The following is a 25460-nucleotide window of genomic DNA, read 5'->3' as shown; positions in this document are numbered from 1 at the left end:
ATCTCATCCAGGGGAGCCTGGCATGGTTTACATCAGTGTCCAAAAAAACCTGAGTCTGGTGTATAGTGCCCGCATTCGCTATCCCCACACACTGAAGTGAGTTGCAGTACCTGCCATGCTGTTTTGATTATAAATTGATCTTTCTTCCTTCTTATGAGAATCATAGCAATCACCCGTGTCATAAGTCCTGCAGTGTCTATTGCTCATTAGATCCTTGTAGAAACATGGAGGGGGAACTCACTTCTGCTCCTCATCCTCCGGCTTCTCCCACCGCCCCCAGCCACCGCTGGGCAGAGGGAACAGGAGTCACAGAAGAGTCTGCAAAGGCAGAACAGAAGATGTGAATGAGAAACATGGCAACATAAAAAAATTACTTTTTCCTGAAAATTGCCCTTCCTCCCAAAACTGTGGGGTGAACTCACATACGGGCTCTAGCAATCACTGGACCTAACGCAGTATCTTTTTACTGGTGACAACACAAAGACATAAAACCTGATGTCACTGCACCCAATGCATAAGCACTGTCCTGAGTTGCTGAATGTCCCGCTAGTATTCAGCTTACAGCTGATCCCACCCATTTCTTTCCACATAAAAGTAATGTTAGCACTAATACGTAGGGAGGAAGCACAGACTCCTGCATGGAGAGACAAAGAAAAAATCTAAATACATTCCTCAGCTGATTTATTTCACTTTTTGGTGGCCTTTCAAGTTAGCCTTTTATGTACTTTGCTGACCAAGCGTCACTGCCAACATCTTGTATTTCTTTGTTGTGTTTTAGTCTCAGGGCAGTGCTCCCTTTCCTTGCCTAGCAGACCCCCCAGGAATGGGAGATCAACTGGGTTAGTTTAGCACTAGTCTCAGCCCCAGGAACGGCAGGCTGCAAAAGCAAGGCACAGCTTGTTTTAGCAGAACCGGCTTTGTGAGGTGCTAACACTTGACTGGGTGCAAGAAAGAAGAAAACATGTTCATTGCATGATAGAAAGTGAATTTGACCTGCAGTACATGTTGTGACAGATAAAATAGGGCTGTGCTGACGACTGGCATTAAATGCTATGATTCAAATGAAGTAGTCGTCCCCCAAAGAGACAGGGAATTGAGTCCCATTTTTCAGCGTTTGGTGTCATTCTCTCCCTGTTGGCTTTAGCCCTTTCACCAACAAAATCCCGTTTTCCTCTCTGTTGTAATCACCCTTCTCAAGTTCTGAGCAACATTCAGAGTTTGAAGCCATCGTTTGTGTTTCATGGAAGTGATTAAAACCATGTTACAAGTCAAACGGGAGTTTAGAAGAACATTTCCTGTCGGTGCTGCACCCTGTGTGCCTACTCAGAATTAATAGCTTTTCTGCAAATTAGCACATAATGGGTTAAAAGCATGTTTATGTTGGCATTAAGTACTCTGGCTTCTTTTTCTCTGCAAGGCAAGACAATATTTTGCAAACTTTTTAAAGAATCTCTAATAGATATTATAGTGGCGCCATTCACACTGCTATATAGTAGTTAAGGCTGTGTCAGCACTTCCATTATGAATCCTGTTTTTCAGGGATTTATAACCCAGCCGTAAAAATTTGCTCTGGGCTGAAATTTGGTTTCAGCTCAGGGAGCGCATTTTTTAACAGATTAAAAAAAATCAGCGTGGCCTTTTTTGAGTTATAGGAGTGTAAGAAAAAAAATGGGAGAAAGAAGTGCAGGGAGAGAAAGGCAGACTTCTTTTCATCAATATAGCTCAAAAATAGGTCAGGATGAAAAATAAAGCTTGGATCCAGGCTGTTCAGTTTCCCCCTCCCCAAACCAACAGGACAGGAGGGCACTATTTTTATAATGGTATTTTAAGGGGAAACATTATTTTTTTTTCCTTTGTGGTTAATAGGTATTCCAACTTAATTCTACAGACGTTTATTGCATGCTTAATTTCCTTGTCTTCCCCCTGCACACCCCAGAGTTGCTCTGTGGGGTTTGGTGGGATTATTCAGCAGTCATGGCTGTTTACAGGGTCCGACTCTGCTTCTGGACCTGTCTCAGCGTCACTGTAAGGCACACAGTGCACCTGCAATAGGGCAGCCTGTTTGGCACAACACCTCTTGGTGGCACTTCAATACCATGGAGGTGCTGAGGGCAGAGGAGCAGCTTGAGCCCCCACCCAGAGTGTTTCTGGAGTGGGAGACAAAGACCTGGCTTGTTGACCATTTGAAGTGTGTGTAGCCTTGGGACGCCCTTGTGTTTCCTCCACGGGTTTGCCTGTTGTCATCTGTGTCTCAGGTGCATGGTCTCCCCATTGCTCTTAGAAGAGCCAAGTGGTGAACTGGGCTCGGATCTGACTGTTCCCAGCCTCTCCTGACCACGTAAACAAGAGACTGGTCCCAAACTGTGGCATCAAGTGGGTTGGGGCTTTCCACTGCCAGAGCTCTGGAGCTCCACCTAAGGCGCCTCTTTATGTCAGTAGAAACCACATGAACAGTGGGACAGGCTGGATCTTGAAAGTGGGCCTCAGCCTGCATTTATCTGAAGCCGTGGATATATCCACAGAAACTTGCATGAAAGGCTTTGATGGGGAAGGCTGAGGTCTGCAGCTTCAGAGACATGCTGTGCCCGGCTCTTGCCCTGGCCTTGTGCATGGGATTTGGGTGTCCATGAGGCAGGCTGTGGTGGGGGAGATGGTTTAGCTCTCAACAGCTCAGGCACGAGTATTAGAGAAGCAGGACAGGTTGCTGTGGGGTTTGTAATGGCCTGTAACACCACAGTTTCACTGCCACTGACACCACAGTGAGCTCAGGTGTGCTGAGACACATCCTGATAGTCCAGCCCAGGTGTGGGCTCAGCACAGCCCCTGGAGAAGCACAATCAATAGCCCTGCCTGGCACAGATTCTAATTTAAGGCTCTGGAACCTGCTACTTCAGAGCCAAAAAATTCCTAAATGCACCTCAAAATTATGCCGTGCAAGGGTTTGCGATTTATACCCAACACAACCAAGATATGATGTATATCGAACCACATAGCGATAGAACAAGGGGAAAGGGCTTTAAACTGAAAGGGGGTAGATTTAGATTAGATATAAGGAAGAAATTCTTCTCCATGAGGGTGGTGAGGCACTGGAACAGGCTGCCCAGAGAAGCTGTGGATGCCCCATCCCTGGAAGTGCTCAAGGCCAGGCTGGATGGGGCTTTGAGCAACCTGGTCTAGTAGAAGGTGTCCTTCCCATGGCAGGGAGGTGGAACTAGATGATCTTTAAAGTCCTTTCCAACCCAGAACATTATATGATTCTATGAGAATCCTACAATATGGCACATATCAAATCAGGACATGGCAAATATCAAGCCTCACATTAAAGTGAGGAACGAAAAAGAAGATTGCAGGCTATCAACAGGCAAGGACTAAAAGCTGCCGAGAGCTGCTTAGCACCTTGTGATTCTCACACTGTACGTTTCTACTGTCTTCAGTCATCAGCACATTTAAAGTTTAGATGGTTTAAATATACACTGGAAGAAATAATACAACTTTTAAAAGAGTTTTGCTAATCACCTTCTGTCTCTCGTTATATCTCTTGGCTCATAACAAGGCTGCTTCCTGCTTTACTATTTTTATTAGTTTGCCTTTTCTTTCATTCTCCTCCTCCTTTTGTTCTTTTTTTCTTTTTTTTTTGCCTTTAATGGACTTCATTTCTCTTGTCAGGTTTTTACAATTGCTGAGGTTGCAGGAGAATATTTTTTATGTTCTGTTATACTTATTTAGTTATGAGTCTTTTTCCTTTTTTTAAAAAATATATTTTTAGTTCTCTTGTAAGAATACTTGAATCCTGGTATTTAAATATTTGTGAATTTGATCCTGTACTGTCATCACAACTATTAATATTGTATTTACTACAAACCTCCTTCTGCCAGATAGGAATATGTCTGCAGCACTTTTTACTTCAGTTCCTAAAGGTCCAAGGAAATGTTTTAATATAAATGATTTTCTTCTGTTTTGTGCAAAGAAATTTGTGGACAAAGGACCAAATGCGAAATATAGTGATTCTGAGGATCATATTAAATCATGTGAAATAATAAAATGCTCTTATTTTTCATAAAGAAGTGTTGAATAAATGAGTTGTTTCCATGTCACGTTCAATTTTTGTACATATGCTAGACCTTTTTGGTTATGCACAAGTGTACAATGTCTTTCATTATGGATATACCTGCCGTGACCTCCGTGCATATACAACTGCACGGTGTTTTAATTTTAAATGTAAATTCAATTGTATTTGGTACAGTATTATACATTAACATGAGTGCAGAACTTCTTTGATCCATGTTGTTGACCTCATAGCCCCAGAGTTGCCCAGACAACACTCTGCTTGTGGATATGCAGTTCTGTTGACATTTCAGTGGGTCCATCGATAGATGTCGCCCTGTTAGGCAGAACATGGTGGCTGCATCATGGGTCCTCCTGCCATAAGCTGTGTCCAGCTCCTCTGGGTTGGAAGCAGAGCACAGGCACAATGGTTCATTGCAAAGCTACAGTACAAAAAACAAGAGCAAAGTGTGGGTCTTCCTTTGCAAGAGCTTTTATTGCACACCAGGCAGTGAGCATGTAACTTTTAGCACTGGTAAGCTAAGCATTGCGCTAGGCTTTGTTAGACACAGAAGGTTAGATGTGGTTTCTTTAGTTTTTATGCCAGGGAGAGCAGATACTTGAAGGCAAATGCCATATTCTTGCAGGGAATTTCTGAAGATATTGTCACATCACATAGGTCTCCGTGACAAAACAAAACAAAAAATACTTTGATCAGCTACTTAGGTTTCTCAGAGTTTTCCTTGAAGAGAGTCTGTGTCTCTTGAAAGCTGAGATCAAAGTAACTGTAAGCTCCCAGATAGGAAGAAAAATTGCAGAAAATTACACAGATTCTTTTTATTTTATTCAAGATAATGGACAGACAAGGAGAAGGAACAAGGGGGAAATGGAAGTGGCTCTGAGAGATAAATGGTTAGAAAATCTTCATATTTGAAAGAGCAAGCCTGTCTGTTTGGGTTTTTTCTGCTTATACTTCATGTATTTGCAGTAGTTACAGCAATGTTTTAAACTGGAAAAAGTAATGATGTTAACATTCTTGTAAGAAGAGATTGCCTCAAATAAAACTTCAGAGGCAGCCGAATGAAAGAAGAAAATAAGGTTAAAATATGAAGCTTGATATCGCCAGGGGGCATCTGGCGTGTCCGTCAGATGAATGAGGTAAGCTGATTTATGCCCTACAAACTTTAGCCAAGGTGTTTCTGATGCCGAAGAGGGTTTAATAGGCTGCTGGCCTCCCACAGATCATTGCAAACTGCAAGGGAGTTTTTGCTGAGGTAGAACTGCAATTGCGTGTCTCCATTGCATGTGAACACCCCACAGCTCCCAAGCTGTTTATTTTTTTTGCCTTTTCCCTTTCTATTGATTTTTGGTTGTATTTTCTTTGCTAGTTATACTCGGCAAATGGCCGAGTAATAAATTTATATTTCTAAGCTGTAGAGAAGATTTGATTTAGCAAGTAATTTTTACCATTTGGAGCAGTTTAAAATGAGTTTTCCAGTTGCCTTTGCAGTTATTTTCTCCCCTTTTATGCCATTTTGCAGCATTGTCATGCTTGTTGTCTTTGATTCTCGGAAAGCGATGCTTTAGTGGTGACAGTGGGATATTGCCTCATTACAGGCTTCTTTGCCAGATGAGTTCCCTTAGTGCCAATTACTATTCAGTAGTGGATGCTGCAATAGGTCAACCTGTACTTTTTGCTAGTCATTCTTTTTTTTCACATGCATTGCTTCTGTCTAAAGCACTTAGAGGCAAATTGTGCTCCTGCCTTGGTAATTTTTGTTCTGCTACTCAGGGGGACCATGAGGGAGGACACAGATGTTCTCTGGATGTGTGGAGCTCCACAGGGACCACTAACCTGGTGGCAGGAGGCATAGGGCCAAGGCCAGAGGAGATCATCAAAGGCTAAAGTTTCTAACTTAGCTGCTTTGTTTCCTGAGGGCCAGATTGCTCCTCTACCCTTTGCATTTTTCCTACTCTCTATATGTACCCCACATGTAGTGCAGAGATTTTGTCTTCCAGAGGTAATGCTTTGACTAGTTAAGGCAAACCTACGTGTGGTGATAACAGCTTCTCCTGACCACAGGGAGTGCTCTGAAAGCTGGGGGAGCTGAGTACTACAATAATGCTGACCGGGTCACTACTCCTACCTGCTCTTGTGCCTTTCAGTCTATCCTTGCCCCTGGGGCTGGTGCTGGTGTTGTACTTGGGCATCAGGGCTCGTCATGAATCTGGTGTGAACCACGTGAAAATCAGATGATGAGCAAGGGCTACATCACCCTGATAGCTGAAAGTAGCTGTGTTCCAGTAGGAACTGGAAAATAATTTCAAACTGTGAATTTAAACTGTGCCACACATTTAATTAAATATTAAGATATGTATGACAGGGCTTGAAGTTAAATGCCGATGTATACTGGAGGTTCTCTGAGGCACCATGCTGCATTATCTTTTTTAGCTGCTGATGTTTTAACCCAGTATGGGCTAGGGAGACTGCAAGGTCATTTTCACAAGTAAACACCTCAAATCTGTGATGTAAAGCCAAATGTAGGGGACCTTTGATCAAAAGTTTGAGTCTCTGTAATTTTGCAATAAATCTGTTTATGATATGTTTTTTGTGTACCTATTTATAAATTTGGAACAAAATTCTCTGTTAGCATAATTCCTGTGATGTCAACAGAGCTTTTCATGCTGGGAATGTAAGCTGTTATAGTTGCAAGGTTGGTTTGGTGTAACTGTGAAGATACTAACAGCATTTTTTGAAATATAAGTAATTCTGAAGTATAACTAAAATGATGATTTGAAAGCACATGTGGGCAAAGGCATAATTGGTATAGAACATTGCCACAGCATCAATATGACCCTGGTAATGTAATTAAGAACAGAAATTTGCATTGTAGCAATTGCAGCATCCCATTTTCCTTTGCCTCTGATGCTCACATCATTAAACTGATGGAGACGTAGCACTGATGTATCCTGCAAATATGGTATTTTTCAAACAAAGGGCTGTACTGGAAATATTGGTTTGGAATTAAAGGTTTACATCTCTGCATACACGTAAAGAAGTAACTTCATCTTTCAGGAGCCGGGCTGTCCTGACTGGTGCCAGAACCTTCCCGGAGGCAGCTCCTGCTCCTCCCCAGGGCAGCTTTGGCCATGGCTCAGTGACATTTCTTGCTCCAGCTCTTAGGATTCCTCCACAAGGAATAAAATTGCCTTAAAGAAACTGGTGTTTAGTCAGTTGCTTTCTATTTTGCTGCCTCAGTGAATGTCTTTTGTTATTTACTTCAGTGTTTCACAAAAGCTCTAAAGCAGAGACAGAATTTATCAGTGACACCAAGGAGAAATGGGACTAAGTGAAGGGAGAGATTATGTGAGCCCTTTTAACACAAAGAACTGTAGTATAAGTTAAGAAGATTATTTTATCTTTGGCCTCTCTGACAGGTCCCCTGTTACATAAATGTTCTGCTTTTTCAAGTTAGGTATTGCCTAAATGTCAGTCAGAGCCATTTCCTGAAATAGGAACACTGAGTTTATTTAATTTGGGGGTTTAAGTATTTTCCATTTCAGAATAATAAATAATTCAGAATAATAAATATATAATATATATAAATAAATATATAAGGACCTCTTCTATGTAAATGCTACATTCTAGAAATCTACAGGAGTATGTTTAGATTAAAAAAAAATTCTTAGTCATGATTTTAAGCGTAAAGCTTTGATTTTCCTCCTGCCATTGCTACAACAAGCTTTCATGTCAAAAGAAACCCACTGAAGATGTTGATTCATTGGGAAAGGGGTGAAATGTCATACTCTTAACTACATCTTTTTGTTTTCCAAGCTCCTCCTAGAGAACTGACAGAAGAAGAAAAACAGCAAGTTCTCCATTCAGAAGAATTCCTGATATTTTTTGACCGGACAATACGTGTAATTGAGCGGGCTTTGGCTGAAGATTCAGACATCTTCTTTGACTACAGTGGCAGAGATGTAGAAGAGAAAGATGGGTCAGTTTGGGGTTTTTTTTTGCTTTTATAAAATAAGTTTTAATAAAAGAATTCCAGTGATATGTGATATGAAGCCTCAATTTTAAAACTAAATTAGTCCTTTTTATACTTAAGAAAAGGTTTAAATCTCTCTTCTCTGTTTTGTTTTGTTGTTGGTTTTTATGTATTATTCAGGTGGTTTATTTTTTTGTTTCATTTTGGGGATTAAATTTCAAATTCTGAATGAATAATTGAAATAGATAAACGTGTGTATAGACATGTATATGTAGATGCACATGTGTACATTCCGGTGGTGTATGTCTGCATACTTATATCATTATATTTTTACAAATTCAAATTACTGTTGTTTATATTTGACTACTGCCTCAGGTCTGTAATGGATCCCGCTGTGCTCTACATTGTATAGCTGAAAATGATGGTCTCCCAAAGTGTTTGCATTCTAAATGCTAAGACAAGAGGTGACAGGTTGTGTATTCAGCAGTTGATAGGGGAGTAGAAGCAGGAAAACTTCTTAGTAAGAGAGGGAGTATTCAGGTTTCAACAACTGCATATCCATTGCAGCCTCATGCCAAATCAGTAGCTGTGTCACACTGAAGTTACTTACTGAAGGTGACTCTAGAGCATCACCCCTGTGGGCCCAGTGTGGCAGCGCTTGGGCCAGCACTGAGCTTCAGCCCATCCTAATGGTGGCTGAAGGCATCTGCCGTCTCCATCACTGGGAGAAGATGCTGTACCTTTAGGATTTCAGGAGTCAGAAATGAGAGAGATTTGGTTATAGCTTGGAGGTGAGGATTCAGAAAAGGGGGAGCTGGATGACAGGGCTAGGTTCAGTCCTGAGAGACAAAGGTGGCAGAGGTGGCCCAGAAAAGTGAGCCAGAAAAGAGTCAGGTAGACAGTGGGAAATTAAGAAATATGTTTTTGTGAAACACATGTAAAATTTGTTTGTTGGTGCGGATTTGTTACTCTCAGCAAGACAATGAGAGCAATTAAATCAAGGTGGCAGACTTCCCCAGCTTGGGCAGACTGGAGAAGCAGTCAGGAACTTTTGCGTTCTTTTTCACAGCATTTGAATCCTGGTACTTCAAAAAGTGTCACTTTGTTTGAATTCACAGAGATGTTCAAGCAGGAGCCAACCTTTCTTTTAACCGTCAATTTTATGATGAGCACTGGTCAAAGCATCGTGTCGTCACCTGTATGGATTGGTCTCTTCAGGTAAGATTTGAAGCTGGGATATCTGTTTCCATACACCTTCCAACTTTTCCCTAAAAAATACAGCCAGTGTCATTTTGCCCTTTGTTTGCAGAGTATGACGTTATTTCTTAGCTAACAGCAGGGCCTTGAACAAGTGAATGCATGTTTCTCCATAAAGAAGAGCAATAATGAAGAAGGGCAATAATGAAGCCGTCATTTTTTCATATATGTTACTTCATCTTTAAAACCAGGATGTTGTGCTAAAACTATAGATTAACAAACCTACTATGATGAAGGAGTCTTTACTTTTTCTCTCCCCTCCTCTCCTTCAGTACATGGAAATTTTTTCAGGACAAAAGGTTTAAAATTAAACCAGATAAAAATAATTTCCTAAATATGTAGTAGTTGGTTTAATAAATAGTTGCACATAATAATATATATATAAAAAAATAAGAGTAGTGAGAAATAAAATTTATTTTTCTAATATACTAAAACTCAAAATGTGAAAGTATCTGAACAACTTGAAAAGATTTAAAAGAAAACGTCTGAAAAATGCTGGGTTCTTTTTTCAAGTCGTGGAGGAGGATGCTGCAGCTGGTCAGGGGGCATGCTAAAGCAGCGTGCCTGGAGTGTATCCAGCTTCTGTGCACCACAAAGCATTGTCATATTGCAAAATAAAACTGATGGTAGAGCTGCTTAAGCTTCCCAAAACCAATACAGCCACATCAGCAAAGCAAAGAAACCAGGTTAATTAGTTGCTCCGTTGGAAAGCTGTGATTAGTGTGCACACACATCACCACAGGCCTGTCAAATTCGTTTGGTCCCAGTTTCACTCCAGTCCCCCCCATCATCTCTGCTTTTTCCCTGTTAGCCTGTTCCTCAGTTACTGCCTGGAGCAAAGCATCTGGTTTCTCTGGGGAGGAGACCAAGGAGATTCTGCTCCAAGGTCCACGATACAGATATTAAGAAACTGCTCCAGGAGGACATAAACTTGAAAAATGTGAACACAAGCCAGGCTACCTAGTTGGCCCCAAACCCAGTCTCAGGCGTTCCCTGGTGTGTCCGAGCCTTGATGCAGCCTGCTGAGGGTAGCAAAGATGCTGTAAATGTAGCTCAGGCCAGTGCAAAGAACAAGTTTTGCTTTGCCTAATCTTAGGAGCAGCTGCTCTTACTCCACCATGTTAGGTGTTGCATGTGGGGACAGCAAGTGTTTAAGGCCAAGTACCTAAATGGTGCATGCAGGTTGGAAAGAGGCAGTGAGCAAGGAGCACAGTGACTCTCACATCCATCCTCTCCTTCCCCTTGAAATGGCAGCAGCGCTCCTCCCGCCCCTCTGGGTACTTCTCAGGTAAGGTGGCAGCTGACGGCATGGAGGTTGTGGCAGGCAGCAGGGAGGAGCTGTAGAGTCTCACGAGCATCACTGGTAGGCTGCAGATCTGGCTGTCCGACCAGGTACAGTGCACAACAGCCAGCTGCAGAGAGGCTTCTTGTAATATCCAACTCACACCCCATGTGTGAAATGAAGGATTTATCCCTTTGCTTTCATACAAAATACCAGCTTAACAACAGGTATGCACTGGTGTGACGTGGGTGGCCTTTAAGCACATATGGATTTCCACAGAAATCAAATATGAGCCTGAGGAAACACTTATCTTAGGTTGTTCACTTGTTCAGGGGCTGGAAATTACATGGAATTCTTATCTGATATTTTCCTAACAGGCAGCTCTTACTGTATTCCCAGGGCAGCAAGAAAAAAAGCCGCCTCAGAAGAGCACTGCCAAATATAATTGCTCAGCCCCTGGGGCTCACAGGCATGTTCTGCTTCCCACCTCTTTGTTCCAGGGTGGCCCCTCCTGCCTTCCTCTCCATTAATTCCTCACACTCAGCTCCCTGGCACCCCAGTGAGGGCTTCTCCGCCCCGGCTTCTCTGTGCCGGGGGGTTCTGTGGGCTGCCCCACGCTAGCTTGGGAGGAGGGATTTGCCTCCTCTCTTGCCTGCTTTGAGAAATATCATGTGGCAGGAGCTGGAGCCAGATGGAGGTGTTTCCCCTAACTGCTAGCTCCGCTTCTCAGCCACACTCTGGGACATGGCAGTGTCCAGTATGCTGAAGGATAACTTGAATAATCATGGGAACTGCAGAACACATTGCTCAGTTTTCTGCGATAAAACTGTTGCTGCAAAACAGCCTGGAGGCAAATAGAAGTTTAATCAAAGGACCTTGATGCATTGATTAAACAAGGAATTCTGTTCCCAGTCACATGTAAAATATGGTCCCAAACATGTGGGATCATTCAGACCATTAAAGCTAACCCGCTAGCCCCTTGATTCTTTTGCAGAGCAAAGGGAAAACAGCTTAGATGCTTCATCAAGGATCTAAGGGAAAGGCTCAGGAGACTGAGTGTAAACACAGAGAGTGGGATCACCTTGCTCTGTCCATGAGGAGGTAACTTAGCTTATCAAAAGCCAAGAAAACTACAGTCTCAGGGATACTGCTGTGTCTTTCTGACTCTTGGGCAGCAGCCTTGAATGCTGTTTCCCGCAGTACTGTTTCCATGTTGTTCTCAGTTGCAGTCACAGGACAGCTGGGAACCTGCTGAGGACTAAAATTGTGTAAATGCAAGTAGATGGAGTGAAGCAGCAAGTGTGTGATGCCAGTGCAGATTTAGGTTGCCTCCCTTGGCTGTTTTTTAAGAGTCAGAAAGCCTTATAATGGTGTTGCCCAGCTAGATATGACCCCAACATCTGTACTTGAAGCTGCACTTCCAGTCAGATGCATAAACTGTGATTGCAAAACCTACATATAGACCAGCAAGATTCGAGTCGGTATTTGTTTATGGCCGGATGTTCTGCCAACCAGAACATAATTGCTAAACTATCCAGGAGCATGAACCAACCCCAGAGTGCCTCGAAACTGGTACTTCAGACCTGGTTGCACACCCTAGCTGGCTGCAGCCACTCCAGTGGAAGGGCTTGTCACTTCTGCTTACCAAGGTATCTGCCTCTTCACAACTGCGGGCTCAGCTGCACGCCTGGATGGTACCTAAGCTGTTCGGCCAAAATGAGGTGCACTGGCAAGAACCTACTGTACATGGTGTTTACTTGGACCTGGGCCAAGGTGGTATGAAGAGGTTCAAAAGAGAAGCTGAGCTTGTTGTTCAGAAGTGGTGGTAATCTTTGTTGTGGGAGAGAGAAAGAAAAGAGGGCGGGTAAGATGGATGGGAGCACTGGCACAACTGTGGCCAGAGAGGTAGTGTCTCAGGTGTGGGATTAAACCACCCTCAGATCTCCCCCAATTCTTGAGGAGGAAGAAGAGGTGGTTGGTCTGCTGCATGGTCTAAATCCCATGCAAGTGATTTGGGTGCTGAACTGCCCTTACAAGGTGCATCAGCAGCCAGGGTCTGCTGGGATGTAGGTACAACGCAGTCAGAGCCCCCCCCAAAACGGGAAAGAGGCAGCTGTGGCAGCCACATGTTGCTAGTTCGCCTACATGTGGGTCCAGGCTCATTTGGAACAAGAAGATTGAACAGAAAAATCATCAGCTCCATGATGTATTATCCATGGAAGTGTACACAAACTGGGAAAGAGCAGCTGCTGATGGCAAAAGTTATAGCTGTATGCATTATTTCTTCCAAATGGATTTCGAGAGCAGAGAGGTTCAAACCCCAATAATAATGATATAAAGGGTGGTGTTTTTTGGTTTTATTTTTTAAATGCCTGGTTTGGACTAAATTCACAGCTCCCAATAGCACTATTGGCAGCTCCTTTGTCCCACTTCCTTTACATCTACTAGCTGCACTATTCCCCTATAAAGGGCTGAATAGTTTGGCAGGAATTTACCTGGGAATGACAAAAAGTAACAACGATTCCTGCAGATCATTGAGAAATTTTGAGGGAAAGCATTTACAAGAGGAGGGTATGGGTCCTGTGGAACCTGGGCTACTGGCTCATTGGTCTGCAGAAGCCACGTGCTTTTCTCTGGACATGCCATAAAGTCCACTGCCTTACTTCAGCTATTTAGAGTGAAGGACAGAGGCTGCCAGAAGTGCCTAGTGTCCAATATCCTAGAGTGAAGAACTGGGTGCTGTTGTATAGGGAGAAAGTAATTGGTGTTTTGTGGGCAAAGTTTCACTTCTTATGGTGTTTTGAAACGATACAAGGCCATCAGCAGAATGTGAAAATCTGATTTTTCATGTATGATATGGTGTGCGTTTATATGTGTATATGTGTATACACAGAGCAAATAGATAATGTGTGTATTGCATGTCTACTGCTGTATTTCAGTGGAAAATGGGTATACAAGAAAATATGGATCAGATTTTAGAGTGCTCATTGCATCAGTCTTACTGAGTCAGTGGAATTCTAGGTCATCCTGTGCTTTACAAGATGACCTCAGCATCTTGCAAAATAGAGCTTCTGTGAAGAAAATGTTTTGTTTGCTATTTTATCAAGAAGAGCTTTTAAGTTGACTCTGCATAAGTGAATAGGAAGAGTGCATAATGAAATAAGAAAGAACAATTTTCAGGGATGCAGAAAAAACTGTGAATTTCAGAATAAAACCAAGCCAACACTATGATCATAGTGTTTTTTCATTATCAAAATCAATTAAGATAATGGTTTGCCCTTGAATAAATGGTTAAGCAAATAAGTTAGAATTACCCAAGCTTTCAGTTTTCCCCTGTTCCTTGCTTTGCATTCCCTTTCTGAATATCCTGATAGTTGTCTTTTCTGAGAATTATCTGCAGAAAATAACATTGCCTTTGTGGTATCTGAGAATAATTGCTAGAGAGCGAGGAACTGGGAATTTAAGGATGTCAGGGACGAGTAAAATATAAAACCAAAACGAAGCTGAATACTATGATTGGAGTAGCATGTATTATAATTAAAACCAGATATTGCACTTCTAGTGTAGATTATTTCTGTCTCATCTGATTGTGCATAGGTTCTTCATCATCTGTCTTATTTCATTTGCTTTTGCTTTTTCTTTATAGTACCCTGAGTTGATGGTTGCATCTTATAACAATAATGAAGATGCTCCACATGAGCCTGATGGGGTAGCCTTGGTATGGAACATGAAGTTCAAGAAAACCACTCCAGAATATGTTTTCCATTGTCAGGTAAGACTGAGGAAGCCATTAATTTCATGCTAGACAAAACAGATTTAGTACATGGTGCATCTTCCCACTGTTTATATGGAGAGGCTGAGGTTAAAAATAGGCATTTTGGAAAAAGTACAAGTGGCGGTCCAGTGTTTTTAGAAGGCAACCAGCCTTCTCAAACAATGCTGAAAGCCTGTCAGGGCTGCATGTCATTCTTTGTCTATTTAAAACAGTCCCTAGGAGATTTAGTTTATAAAGCCCTTGCACTTATGAAGTAACTGTGGTGTACCACTTCCTCATCCAGGCAGCAACATATGCTTTCCCACCCACGTTCGCTTCCTTGCATCCTCTGCCCTCCAAGCTGCCTACCCTTGCCTTGGTTCTGCTCAGTATCACTTTTTTTCTTTAAAATTGGGAAGTACACTTTGCATTTCTGGGTATGTGTCTTACTTACAGCTTGATAAAAACAGTCTTGATTACAAGGACTACTCCACCCATTCCTGACTGAGTGTCCCTTAGGTTAGCAAACGAGTGATTCACTTCACTCAGTGCTACTTTATGACCATGCTAGTTTAGAAGTTTATGGACAATTCAAAAATAGTTGGGTATTTTATTTCTATAGGTGTGTTTATTGCTCTTTTGCCACTGCTTTTGTGTGTGAAATGGCACAGCCGCATATTGACAGTTTTGCTCATTGGGCATATCTCCATCAAACTGTCCTGTGGGACAGGGCTTGGGCCTAAATATCCAACCTCTTCATTAATATTCTTCTGTGGTAATTAAATACAGGACAGTGGTATTCAAAAAGCCATATGGAAAAGTTTCAGCAAGTAAAACTTAACAATCAGAGATTAGTAAAATGCAGATTATTCTGTGGTAAAAATTGCTTCTCTTGGAAGGATATGTATTACCTGGCTAATTGTGTAAGCTAAGTGTCATTTTACATTCAAGGACCAAACATCTTTTTGAACTAAGTTTATGTTTGGACTTGGGTACATTATCAGATGTAACATAGTGGGAGGGAGTTGCTGGAATTGAAGTTACTGCTTCAACCCGATTAAGTAACCTTTAATTCCAGGCATGTTTTTCTAATTTGCTATACTGAAAAACAACTTCACAAGGAGTCTGGGCCTGCACAGCAAATATGCCATACAGATTTATATAAATATGTGTGTGTGTGTGTGTGCGCGCGTTACCTTTGAAATGAGAACTTGTATTTTTTGGAGATCATATTCAGCAGACTGATGTGTTCTTTCAAACTGCTTAAGATCTTAGCTCAGATGCCATGTTCAAATTCTTCTAGGATGTACATGCAGCTTAATGTTTTAAACAAAATATTCAAGAGATTGCCCATTGTATTTTCAGGACAAATAATCCTTAAACTAGATTGATTTTGCAAGATAACAACCATATTTAGGGTAGTCCTGAGTACACAAAGGGGAGATTGACTACAGACATAACAATGTGCTCTGTTAATTAAAAACTCTATCTAGTTTTAAAAGCAGGTACACTTAAGCAGGAGAGGTATGACTCACTAAACTGAAAGCACTGAGACAGGCTATACCCTCCATCAGAATAACACACAAAGGACAAAGTGGTGGCCTGGCTGAGCTTCTGTCTAATTCTCCCATTACACTGGATGTCCCCCTTTTTAGATCTGGAACCTAAAATCTGTGCATTGAGAGACATATATGGCACTGTGCTTTCACATGCACCCTGGATTCATCATCTTTCAGTTAAATGACATCAGTTCTTCTGTCCATGGGAAATATTTATTTTCTTGGTCAAACTGTCCACAGATAATTTACATTATAATTCCATTAAGAGTTGGAACCATGTTTCAACCACCATTGTGAGGCTTCTGACATGTGGAATATCTTCTGCATCTCAGATCACATGGGGATACCAACATGAGACTAAATGGGGAAGCAATAAGCATGAGATTTGGTCTCTTGAACACAGGTTTTGTTCTAACTGACTCAGATGGAAAATAAGGGAAAAATATTATCTTAGCTCAGAGTCTGGAATTCAGTTCTGTAGATCATGATGTTATTCTGTTAGTGGAAACCAACTGTATTATTAGTCAGCCCCATATCATTTATATTACCATTTTGCAAGAGAAACGTTCCTTCATTCAGTCCTGATTCAGTCATTCCTCTAGGTCTTCTGTGAGACAAGCCCAGTTTTTCTTCTGCCATATGTGACCTTATAACAGTCCAGCCCAGCAGCTAGAGATGAACACACACCTTATCATTACAGCTAGGTTGCCTAGATATGACACAGTACTTTGAGCGTATTTTCCCAACAGACCTCTATTTTGCTTTCCAAAGACTTTCTATAAAAACGTGGCCTTAAAAAATACTATGTGGTGTTGACTAATGTACCTTTTGCCTTTCAATTTTTGAGCTCACAGAGCAAGATACAAGCAAGTAGAAACTCATTTCAGATGTGACTGTCAAGGAACTCATGCAAGTCACTTCTGAGAAGTCAAATCAATAAATAGATTTATGCAGCCATTTCTGAGGGACTTCCAAGAAATTCCACCTCAGGAGTTCTGATAACATCAATAGAGATAGATATGTGAAACATATCTGGACAGCTAAAGAGCTGGGCTGGCTCAGCTTCAGCAGGTAGAACTTCGGATACCTCTTGGGCACATTTGGTAAATTCTTGAAGCTAGCAACTGTAATGGTTTTTTTGTCTTTCCTGATATATTGTACAGATTTAAGTGAGATGATTACCAAGAAATTTCTTAATTTTCTTACCTCTTTCTATGAATTTTCTTAATCTTACATAGGATCATTTAAATTGTCATAATCAGAACAACAGGCTTTGCTGATGCCTTTGCTGAAAGTTACCAGAACCCAAATGCTTCAACTAAAGTTGTCTATCAGCCATGGCAGACAGTGATGCAAAAAGTCTATCAGCAATAATGTTTCCTAACTCCAGTCAGCAAAATGTTTTATTTTAGTTCTCAAATGTGAGGGATGATATATTCCGTAAATACAAAAATCTTGCCAAATTTAAAGCCATATTAGGTTGTTGCTCATTAATACAGTGTAGGTGGTGGTAAATGTCATAGCTCTACAATATGTAGTGCTACAAATACTGAGTTCAATTTTAGTTAATGTGCATTAAGGGAAAAATTACTATTAGCCAAGTGGACTTGTTTACTCATTAATTAATGTAAAGTGCCATGTGATCTATCAAATCCTTTCTAAACAAAACTGTCCTACTGGCTTCTACTCTCTCCTCCTGTGGTATATTTATTTTCTTATATTTGTCTTATTTTTGCCCTTCTTTGGGTTTTTATATTTCTACTTTACCCAGTGATGTGCTGACAGTATTTTATCTGGGACTCCCACCAGATTTTTTCCTCTATAGCTCATCATACATCTCCTTACCACAAGGTTAGAAATGGGAAAACAAGGAAGAGTGAGGGATTGGACAATTTGTTCATTTGTTTTCCTATGCAAGCAAAATCTCAGAAGCAAAATCAAAGTGGATGTGCAATACCATTTGATAAAGGACTGAATGCTCGATGCTTTCCTTAGCATGCAGTTAATACTGCAGAGTGCAGACTGGGAATGTCCTTGTAGGGAAGAGTCAAGGATGTCTTCTTCCCCCACGCTGGAGCATCACAAACTCTTGGTGTAACCCAGTGCATTCCAAAGGCAAAACCCAAGCCTTTCAGAAAGACTTTATGAGACACTGTGGGTGAGTCATCCCTGGTTGGGTTGGTTTGGCAGTATCCAGAGAGGGAATGAATTCCAGCAACGACATAGAAATCACATTGAGTCTCCCTCGGTTTGGTGAGTGAATTTTAAGCAGTGGTTCACACTGCTTCTCTCAGCTACTGTTGGTCTCTGTTTAGGTGGTGGTGACAAAAATGAAAATAGTATGGCATGGTTATTGATGATTTGACTCAACATGAGCTCAGTCCTGTATTGCTTTATGCAGTGCATGGGGCTGGCCTTGTATGTGAACATCCCTGTACTATTGATTGGTAGTGTCAATTATATTATTTCTCAGTGATATTTCTCAGTCTTACTCTATTTCTTAGAAAGCACTTACATGTCTGTAATGTGTTTTGTCACTGAACAAACAAATAAAAATCTACATTACCCATTAATTATGAGGATTATTTGCAGTGCAATGCCCATTGTTTATGTACTACTGGTCATCTCTGCCCATTATGTTGTTTCTGTTTCCTGGTGATCTGATCTAAGCTTTCTAAACCCAAGTGACCTGAAAAAGTATCGGAAACTTTGCACCAACATAATCTGGTTGAGCAAGGCAAATGGAAACTCAGATTGTGTTTGCAATAAATTGGCTACTTGAAGTCTGAGCCACTGTTCCTTTCAGCAGGACCTGTTAGCATGGGCACAGCACTGCTCTTATACCAGATCTCATAGCGTTTGCATTAGAGCAGATGATCTGCAGAGACACAAGCAACAGAAATAATTAGTGGATCTAAGGGACTTTAGGATATTACAAACTATTTCCTTTCTTCTGGAACTGAAGAGGGGTTATTAAAGTTGGTTGAGGTATCTGGATCTCAGCTTCAAATATCCATCACTTCAGGAGAGGAGTAGTGGGAGAAGACAGCTGGAAACATTAGTTGCATGCAAATAAACCAAATTAAATGTTACTTTCTAATTTGGAGGACTCTGCATTGTGTTTGGAAAATGTGATTAATACTGTTTTACTACATCCAAACTAATGATAGCAGGAACAACAAAAAAATGACTACATTGTCTGCAATTTGATTTATTATAGATTATTTCCTTATCTATTAATTTCCTCTTTCTCAGCTTCATCTTTTCCAAATGTCTCAAAAGGGCAGCGAGAGGTACAAATCTGACACTTAGAAGTAGCTCCTATCAGCATATTTTTAAGGAAGGAGAGCATGTGTGAAGTAGCTTTTATTTGAGGAAGTAATAACCATTTAAGTGTTCTTTCAAGGAGTTAGATCAACTCCTAGCATAATCACAAAAAGATTTCAGCAGTATATCACTTTTAATAGCTGCAGCTATTTCTGTCCTTTTCCTAAAATGCCATGCAGTCAGATTTACTTGGTTGATTCCATCTCTTTACTAAACTGTCAGGTTTTTGTGGGATATGGGACTTGTGTTTTCTATTTTAATTCCAAGAAGAGCTGTCCATGCTTGGAAAATATTGGTGGATTGGGTACGGAAATCAGCCACTCAGCCACACCACAAAATGTTTCATTCTCCCCTAGCTTTTTTGTAGTGGCTTCTATACACTGCCACTAAGTTATGTGTTTGACCACTCTTCATTGCTTATCCTGGTGTGGTCTTTTGCTTTTCAACTAAATATATGGAGTCAGAAACACATATCTTAGAATTAGATGCACTGAGGTAAGTGAAGGGCTATATTTAGTGGCTGTTATTGGCCTGAGTTGCCTTTTTTTTCCTGGTTCCTTTGATTCCTTTGTTGTTGTCTGCTCTTTCAAAATCAACATAAATTCCTTCAGATGTGCTTTTTGCTCCATAAGCCTGCCTTCTAAAGGTGCTGAGCACCCAAATCCATGAGACTTGTGTGTGGAGCAGGCTGAGGTAACAGCGTGAATGACTAATACCTTCTTTTCCTCTTGTCCTTGAGTTTCCTTCTCTGTGGAAACCAGACCAGAGCTCAGTCCCTCCCAAACTTTAAAAGAAAAGAAGTACTACAACAAGTTTAATTGTTGAGAAAGTACAGTTGGAATACTTAAAGAAAAATGTCTCTGATAATTACATTGGTGCTTTTCCACAAAGGCTTCCTCACTTTGTTGCTGCATCTAAGTTTCAAGTAAACATCCAGCTCTTCAGAGTCATAAAATGAATGACATACCCTAAGCTCCCTCCAAGCTTCCCAGAATTTCCTAAGTCAAATCAATCCAAAGAACCAGCAGTATGGCCCTTCCCAGAGCTGAGTTGTCTGGTTCCCCAATTTCCAGTGAGAAGGGGCACCTGTGGTCAGTCTTTGAAGTGCTGCAAATCTCAGAGAAGACAAGTAGCTCTGAGCTGACTGCAAATTAAAAAACAAACGAACTCCAAACCCTCCTTTGGAAGAGAAAGTCTTTTCCAACCTGATTTATCCTGTGACCCTATGATCCTAAGCATGAATCAGATTCTGCCTGTTTTCATAGTAGTTCTCTGCTAAGTGGACCTCTGAATGTCTGCCTGTGAAGATGCTGAGGCAGTTCCCATACTGGGAAAGCTCCGGCACTCAGGAACGCAAATTTGTTGCAGAATCTTTGTAACACATACCAAAATGTTGTAAAATTGAATCCAGTAAGGCTTCGTCAGAGACACAGAGGTTGTTTTGTTTTCATTTCTGTTCGTTTCCTGCTGTGCATCATTGGTAGGATGACTCTCTGGAGCTGTGTAGAGCTCTGCTGTGTCTGTTTTCCAGGATTCTTTGTTGTTATTACATTTGTGACTACGTGGCCATTTGCGCACTGTAATAATTCATGCACATGCATAGGTGCTCTATTTTGAATGAAAATTTGGGGGAATTTCAAGATATGCTGCTGGGAGTGGAGAATACTTTGAGCTACAACTTGTAATAGAAGGATATATTCATTCTGTTCTAATTTTAGAACTTTTTTCCTCTGTCCTTTTGTGTTTGTCCACACTGGAACATAGAAACACAGAGCACAGTTTGTGCTGTGAGGATTTCAGTAAACAAGAGCTCATGTCTTGTCTTTTAGGTTTTGTTTTAGGTTCTTCCTGCCGTTCTGAGCTGATACCAGCTGTCTTTTTTTGCTCCTCTTAGTGGAGCCTACACCACTTCTAGCCTCTGGTGATGAAAAATAACTATCATTTGGCCTAAGTTTAGTGCTCCGATACTTGTGGAGAGATTGTGTGTGAGTCAGAAGAAGTTACACCCACACATCTGAAGGCTGAATGTAGTATTTGGAAAATGCTTTTCGGTGCTTTAGGGGAGAGGAGAGACCTGGGTCCAAGAGATTTCTAGAGGCGGCCAAAGAGGACCAAATATACAAGAGGCAGTCTCCTGTCTCCTGGATGCTGCTGAACTCAGAGGCATCAGTGGAGGGAGGACAGAAGAGGCACTGAAACTGTGAAATTGTATTTTCTGTCTTGGGTGTCACAGTGTCTTGTCCAGTCCTGAAGTCATCAGTATGAAATGCTCCAAGTTCTGCTTTACTGCTGAAATGCCACAGCTGTTAATGTGGCATCTACTAGCATCTGCAGCTCAAGAAAAAGTATGCCATGTTTCCCACAGAGCCTTTCAGTCCTAAAATCCCTTAAAATTGACTTTATTTTCACAGAAAATCAAATAATTATATTTTTCATAGCAAGACTGGGAAAAGGAAACCTTCCAGGCAAGGCTGGAGAGAAACTAAGCATGGTTATTTAGACTAAAGGGATGTCAGTTGGATTCACAGAGTTGTATGCCTTCACTGAGCTTTACCTCTATCCTTCCCAACCCTTAGCAAAGCTCTTTTTCCCATGATGACTTGGATCTGTTGCGATCTTGTGCAGAACCCCAAAGAGCAACACACCCATCAAACCCTATGTGTACATTATAACAGCATAATTGTATGCCATATCCCATCTGTCTGTAAAATTACTGCTAATACAAAAGGTGGGTATGGTTTTCCTATTAGTAATTAACATTCTGAATTACATGAGGACTGTGTTTGTATATATTATACAAAGTCTGCTAGCAACAAAATGCTGCTTTGCTTAGAGCAATGCTTAAGATAGATCATCTCACTCATTTGAAACTGAGATTTCACTTATGAAAATATAATAATAGGAATATAGTTAGGAAGTGACAAATTTGCTTGTCTTGGGTAGAAAATTTTAGGTGGTTCCTGCTTCTAAGCCTTTTTTGGAGGGGGTAAATTATCATACACTTAAATGATATGCTGTCACTACTAGCAATAACATTGTGCTTTTTGTAGGTGTTAAAATAGGGATTTGTGATGAATCTGTACTTAAAGATGCTGTTTCTCTTGTTGAAGCTCATGTAGTCTTCCTTTCAGACCAAATGCAAAGAATGTTTTGGCCACTCGATATGGCAGGCATTTTATTTTTTTAAGTTTGTTTCAATGATAACTTGCATTGTATCCTTGTGAATAACTGGCATCTAATACACAATATGCAAATGATGCAATTTGAAGAAAACCTAACCTTTGAATTTGTGGAGTTAGACATGCAGTATTTTTAAACTTTAGCTAGCTAAGGCAAAAAAAAATCTCAGTCAAAAACTATACTTCATAAGAGAAAATTATAGTGATATTGATGGTTTGCCAAAACCTCAACCAGTGACAAAATCCACAGTGTCCTGAAAGAGATGCCTTTGCAAAACCATTCCCTTGCAGATGGCTTAGATTATTGATACTTATAAACACATGACATTATTCGTTCAACTCAGAATTTTTAAAAACTCTGTTGATAAAAAATGCAAATTTGTCACACTATCCCAAAATCACGGAGAAAAAAGTCACCAAATCCTGCAGTCATTCCTGAGGGTGTTTTATAGTTTATGAGTTGTTGATCTGGTTACATTTCAACATGACCTAGTGTAAAATATTTTAAGAAAAAGGCAGGAAGGAAGGGGAAAAAAGAGCATAACTTTCCTTTGTTGATGTGAACATTACATTATATAGTTTCTCTCGTTTATCTGAAACTCCCAGTGCTAAAAGGGTTTTGGGTGAACAAAAAATGCGAGATCAGATGTGAAATCAATAAGTCAGTGGGATCCTTCCACAGAGTTTTTTTTTCCATAAAGGATATAAAATACCATGCAATTCCCTAGCTGCACTCTGAATGATGGATAAACAGCCATAGGCATGACTTTTCTGTTTGTGTTGTGGAACTGTTCACAGTGCAAGCTACTTGCAGTGCAGAGTACATTTGGTCCGAATTCGAGAAAATTATTTCACCTCATGATTTTTGTCTCTGTGGGAGCTCTATGTGAGGAGTGAAGCCTCTTTCTGTGTTACCTGGAACAAAATATAAAACAGCTACTCTTCTAAAGTGCTGTAATAGGCCCCAGGAACCAAGGAATCCATCATTACAGCCCAGGATACAACTGTCCTCTGCCTTAGGTCTAAAATCAACAGTTTTCCACCCTCTGCCCCCACGGCTGGATGACTGACAAGTACTTCCCTGAAAAGAACTTTTGTATATGGGCAACATTGATTTAAGGATGATTAACGCTCCCTGCTTCCCACAAAAGGAAAGCAAAAGCACGTGCTGACTGGCTGAGATACTGATATTATCCTTGCAACATGTTCCCGTGGGGCAGAGAGTCTTCTGGAAAGCAGCAAAAAGGGGAGTCTCTATCAGTGCCCTCAGAGACTGCCCAGGAATTTGTATTGTAGAAGCACTACTCTGCATAATAGTATTGTATTTGCTGTTGCTATAATGATGATTATAAAAAGTGAGCCTCTCTTAGTAGTAAGTGCCTGTAAGAAGTCATTCGGAGTGTTTGGTGAAAATTTCACAATCCATTATATAACATAATAACAGAATATGAATGATGACAAATACCATAGATTTAACTCTCACAAAGCAGGTGAAATGTTATTAAAACAGGATTGTCTTTATCATGAAAAGTTTCAGAGAAGAAAAGCTGAAGTACATTTATTTTAGCATGAAATGACAAGCAAATGTCCTACACGCAAGAAGCAATATGGCTTTATAAACTTGTCATATTGAAGAGATCAGAGTATTTTCATTATCTCTACAACAAAATGTGCCAGAGTGCATTAGGATCTATGATTAATTCATTTTGATTGCACTTATAACAACGTTTAGTATTTTTGTATCTAATATCATTCTACTTCAGTTCTGTATTGTTCATGAACATACACTGAATCACGAGTCATTTCATGGCAAGAACAACATGGTTAACATCTGCTATCTCATGTTTACATCGGTAAATAAATAGACTAAGCCAAATTTGGACTGAGTTAACAACGTATAGGAGTTGTGCAGAACTGCTCTTTGCCATGAGTTATCTGGTGTAAATCTATTCTTCCTGGCAGGATAGTGATGCGTTACAAAAATATCCCATCACTGCTGAAAGTGATGACCCAGGCAAGCTGATTTTTGAGCAAGATGTGCTCCTCTATTACTACAGGAGACATGAACGGTGCAAAGGCAATGCGTGTTCCCATCCTCATTCTTAAATACACACTTGCCTGTGATATCTTCTGTGTTTCCACTAGATAGCTGTTTATCTGTGCTTCTCAGTCTCTCAATTCTCACATCTATATGCAATCTTTAATTAATTTTAAATTATTTTCAATTATGTAGTGACACTACTTATAAATGATACATCAGTGAAAGTGATGGATTTGGGCAAATATAATAGCCTGTCAGTCTTCACTAGAAGCTACAATTAAATAAAAAAGATAAGAAAAGATTACTGTAATTATTTTGACAGTGAACTGATAGAAGTTTGCCCAAGTGACACAGACTATAGAGTACAAAATGCCAATTGCTTAGAAACAAGTAAAATAAGATAGTGTTGTCCCTTTGCTCCCATAGGACTTCCTGGTGACCTGTCTCCAGGATCAGGCAGAGCCGCTTTCAGTCAAAGACTTGCAGGGTCCTTGATAAGTAAAGAGGGGTCCAGTAAGTAGAGATTCACTCAGTTCTGGGGTCCCCAGTGCAAAAGAGACTTGGACATATTGGAGTGAGTTCAGCAAAGGGCCTCTAAGATGATTTAGATCATCTGTCATACAAGGAGAGACTGAGAGAGCTGGCACTGCTCAGCCTAGAGAAAAGGTGGCTTGGGGGCATCTTATCAATGTGTATAACTACCTGATGGGGGAGTAAAGAGGATGGAACCAGGCTCTTCTCAGTGGCACCCAGTGACAAGACGAGAGGCACAAAATGAAATATAAGAATTTGCATTTTAACATTAAAAGAACCCTCTTTTACTATGAGGGTGACTGAGTAGTGGCACAGGTTGCCCAGAGAGGTCATGGGGTCTCCATCCATGGAGATAACTCAAACCCTGGCTGGACACTTTCTTGAGCAATCTGCTCCAGCTGACCCTGCTCTGAGCAAGCGGTTGGACTTGACAGTCTCCAGAAGTGCCTTCCAACCTTGGCAATCCAGTGAGTCTGGCACTTCATGTTCCT

The 25460-nt window shown here is 40.8% G+C and overlaps 1 protein-coding gene across 4 annotated transcripts in view; it reads left to right on the top strand.

Annotated features, from left to right (window-relative positions):
• The window catches only part of DYNC1I1 (dynein cytoplasmic 1 intermediate chain 1), a gene marked incomplete at both ends in the record, with an annotated part of 175353 nt that overhangs the window by 89064 nt on the left and 60829 nt on the right, over positions 1-25460 (top strand). For all 4 annotated transcript variants that reach the window (XM_080339250.1, XM_080339248.1, XM_080339249.1 and 1 more), the window contains 3 exons: positions 7880-8042; positions 9155-9254; positions 14222-14347. In XM_080339250.1, coding sequence (XP_080195376.1) covers positions 7880-8042; positions 9155-9254; positions 14222-14347 — 389 coding nt within the window. The remainder of the gene's footprint in view (positions 1-7879; positions 8043-9154; positions 9255-14221; positions 14348-25460) is intronic.

Source organism: Nesoenas mayeri (genome assembly GCF_963082525.1).
Source record: "Nesoenas mayeri genome assembly, chromosome: 2".
NCBI lineage: Eukaryota > Metazoa > Chordata > Aves > Columbiformes > Columbidae > Nesoenas > Nesoenas mayeri.
This window is presented reverse-complemented; position numbering and strand designations above follow the sequence as displayed.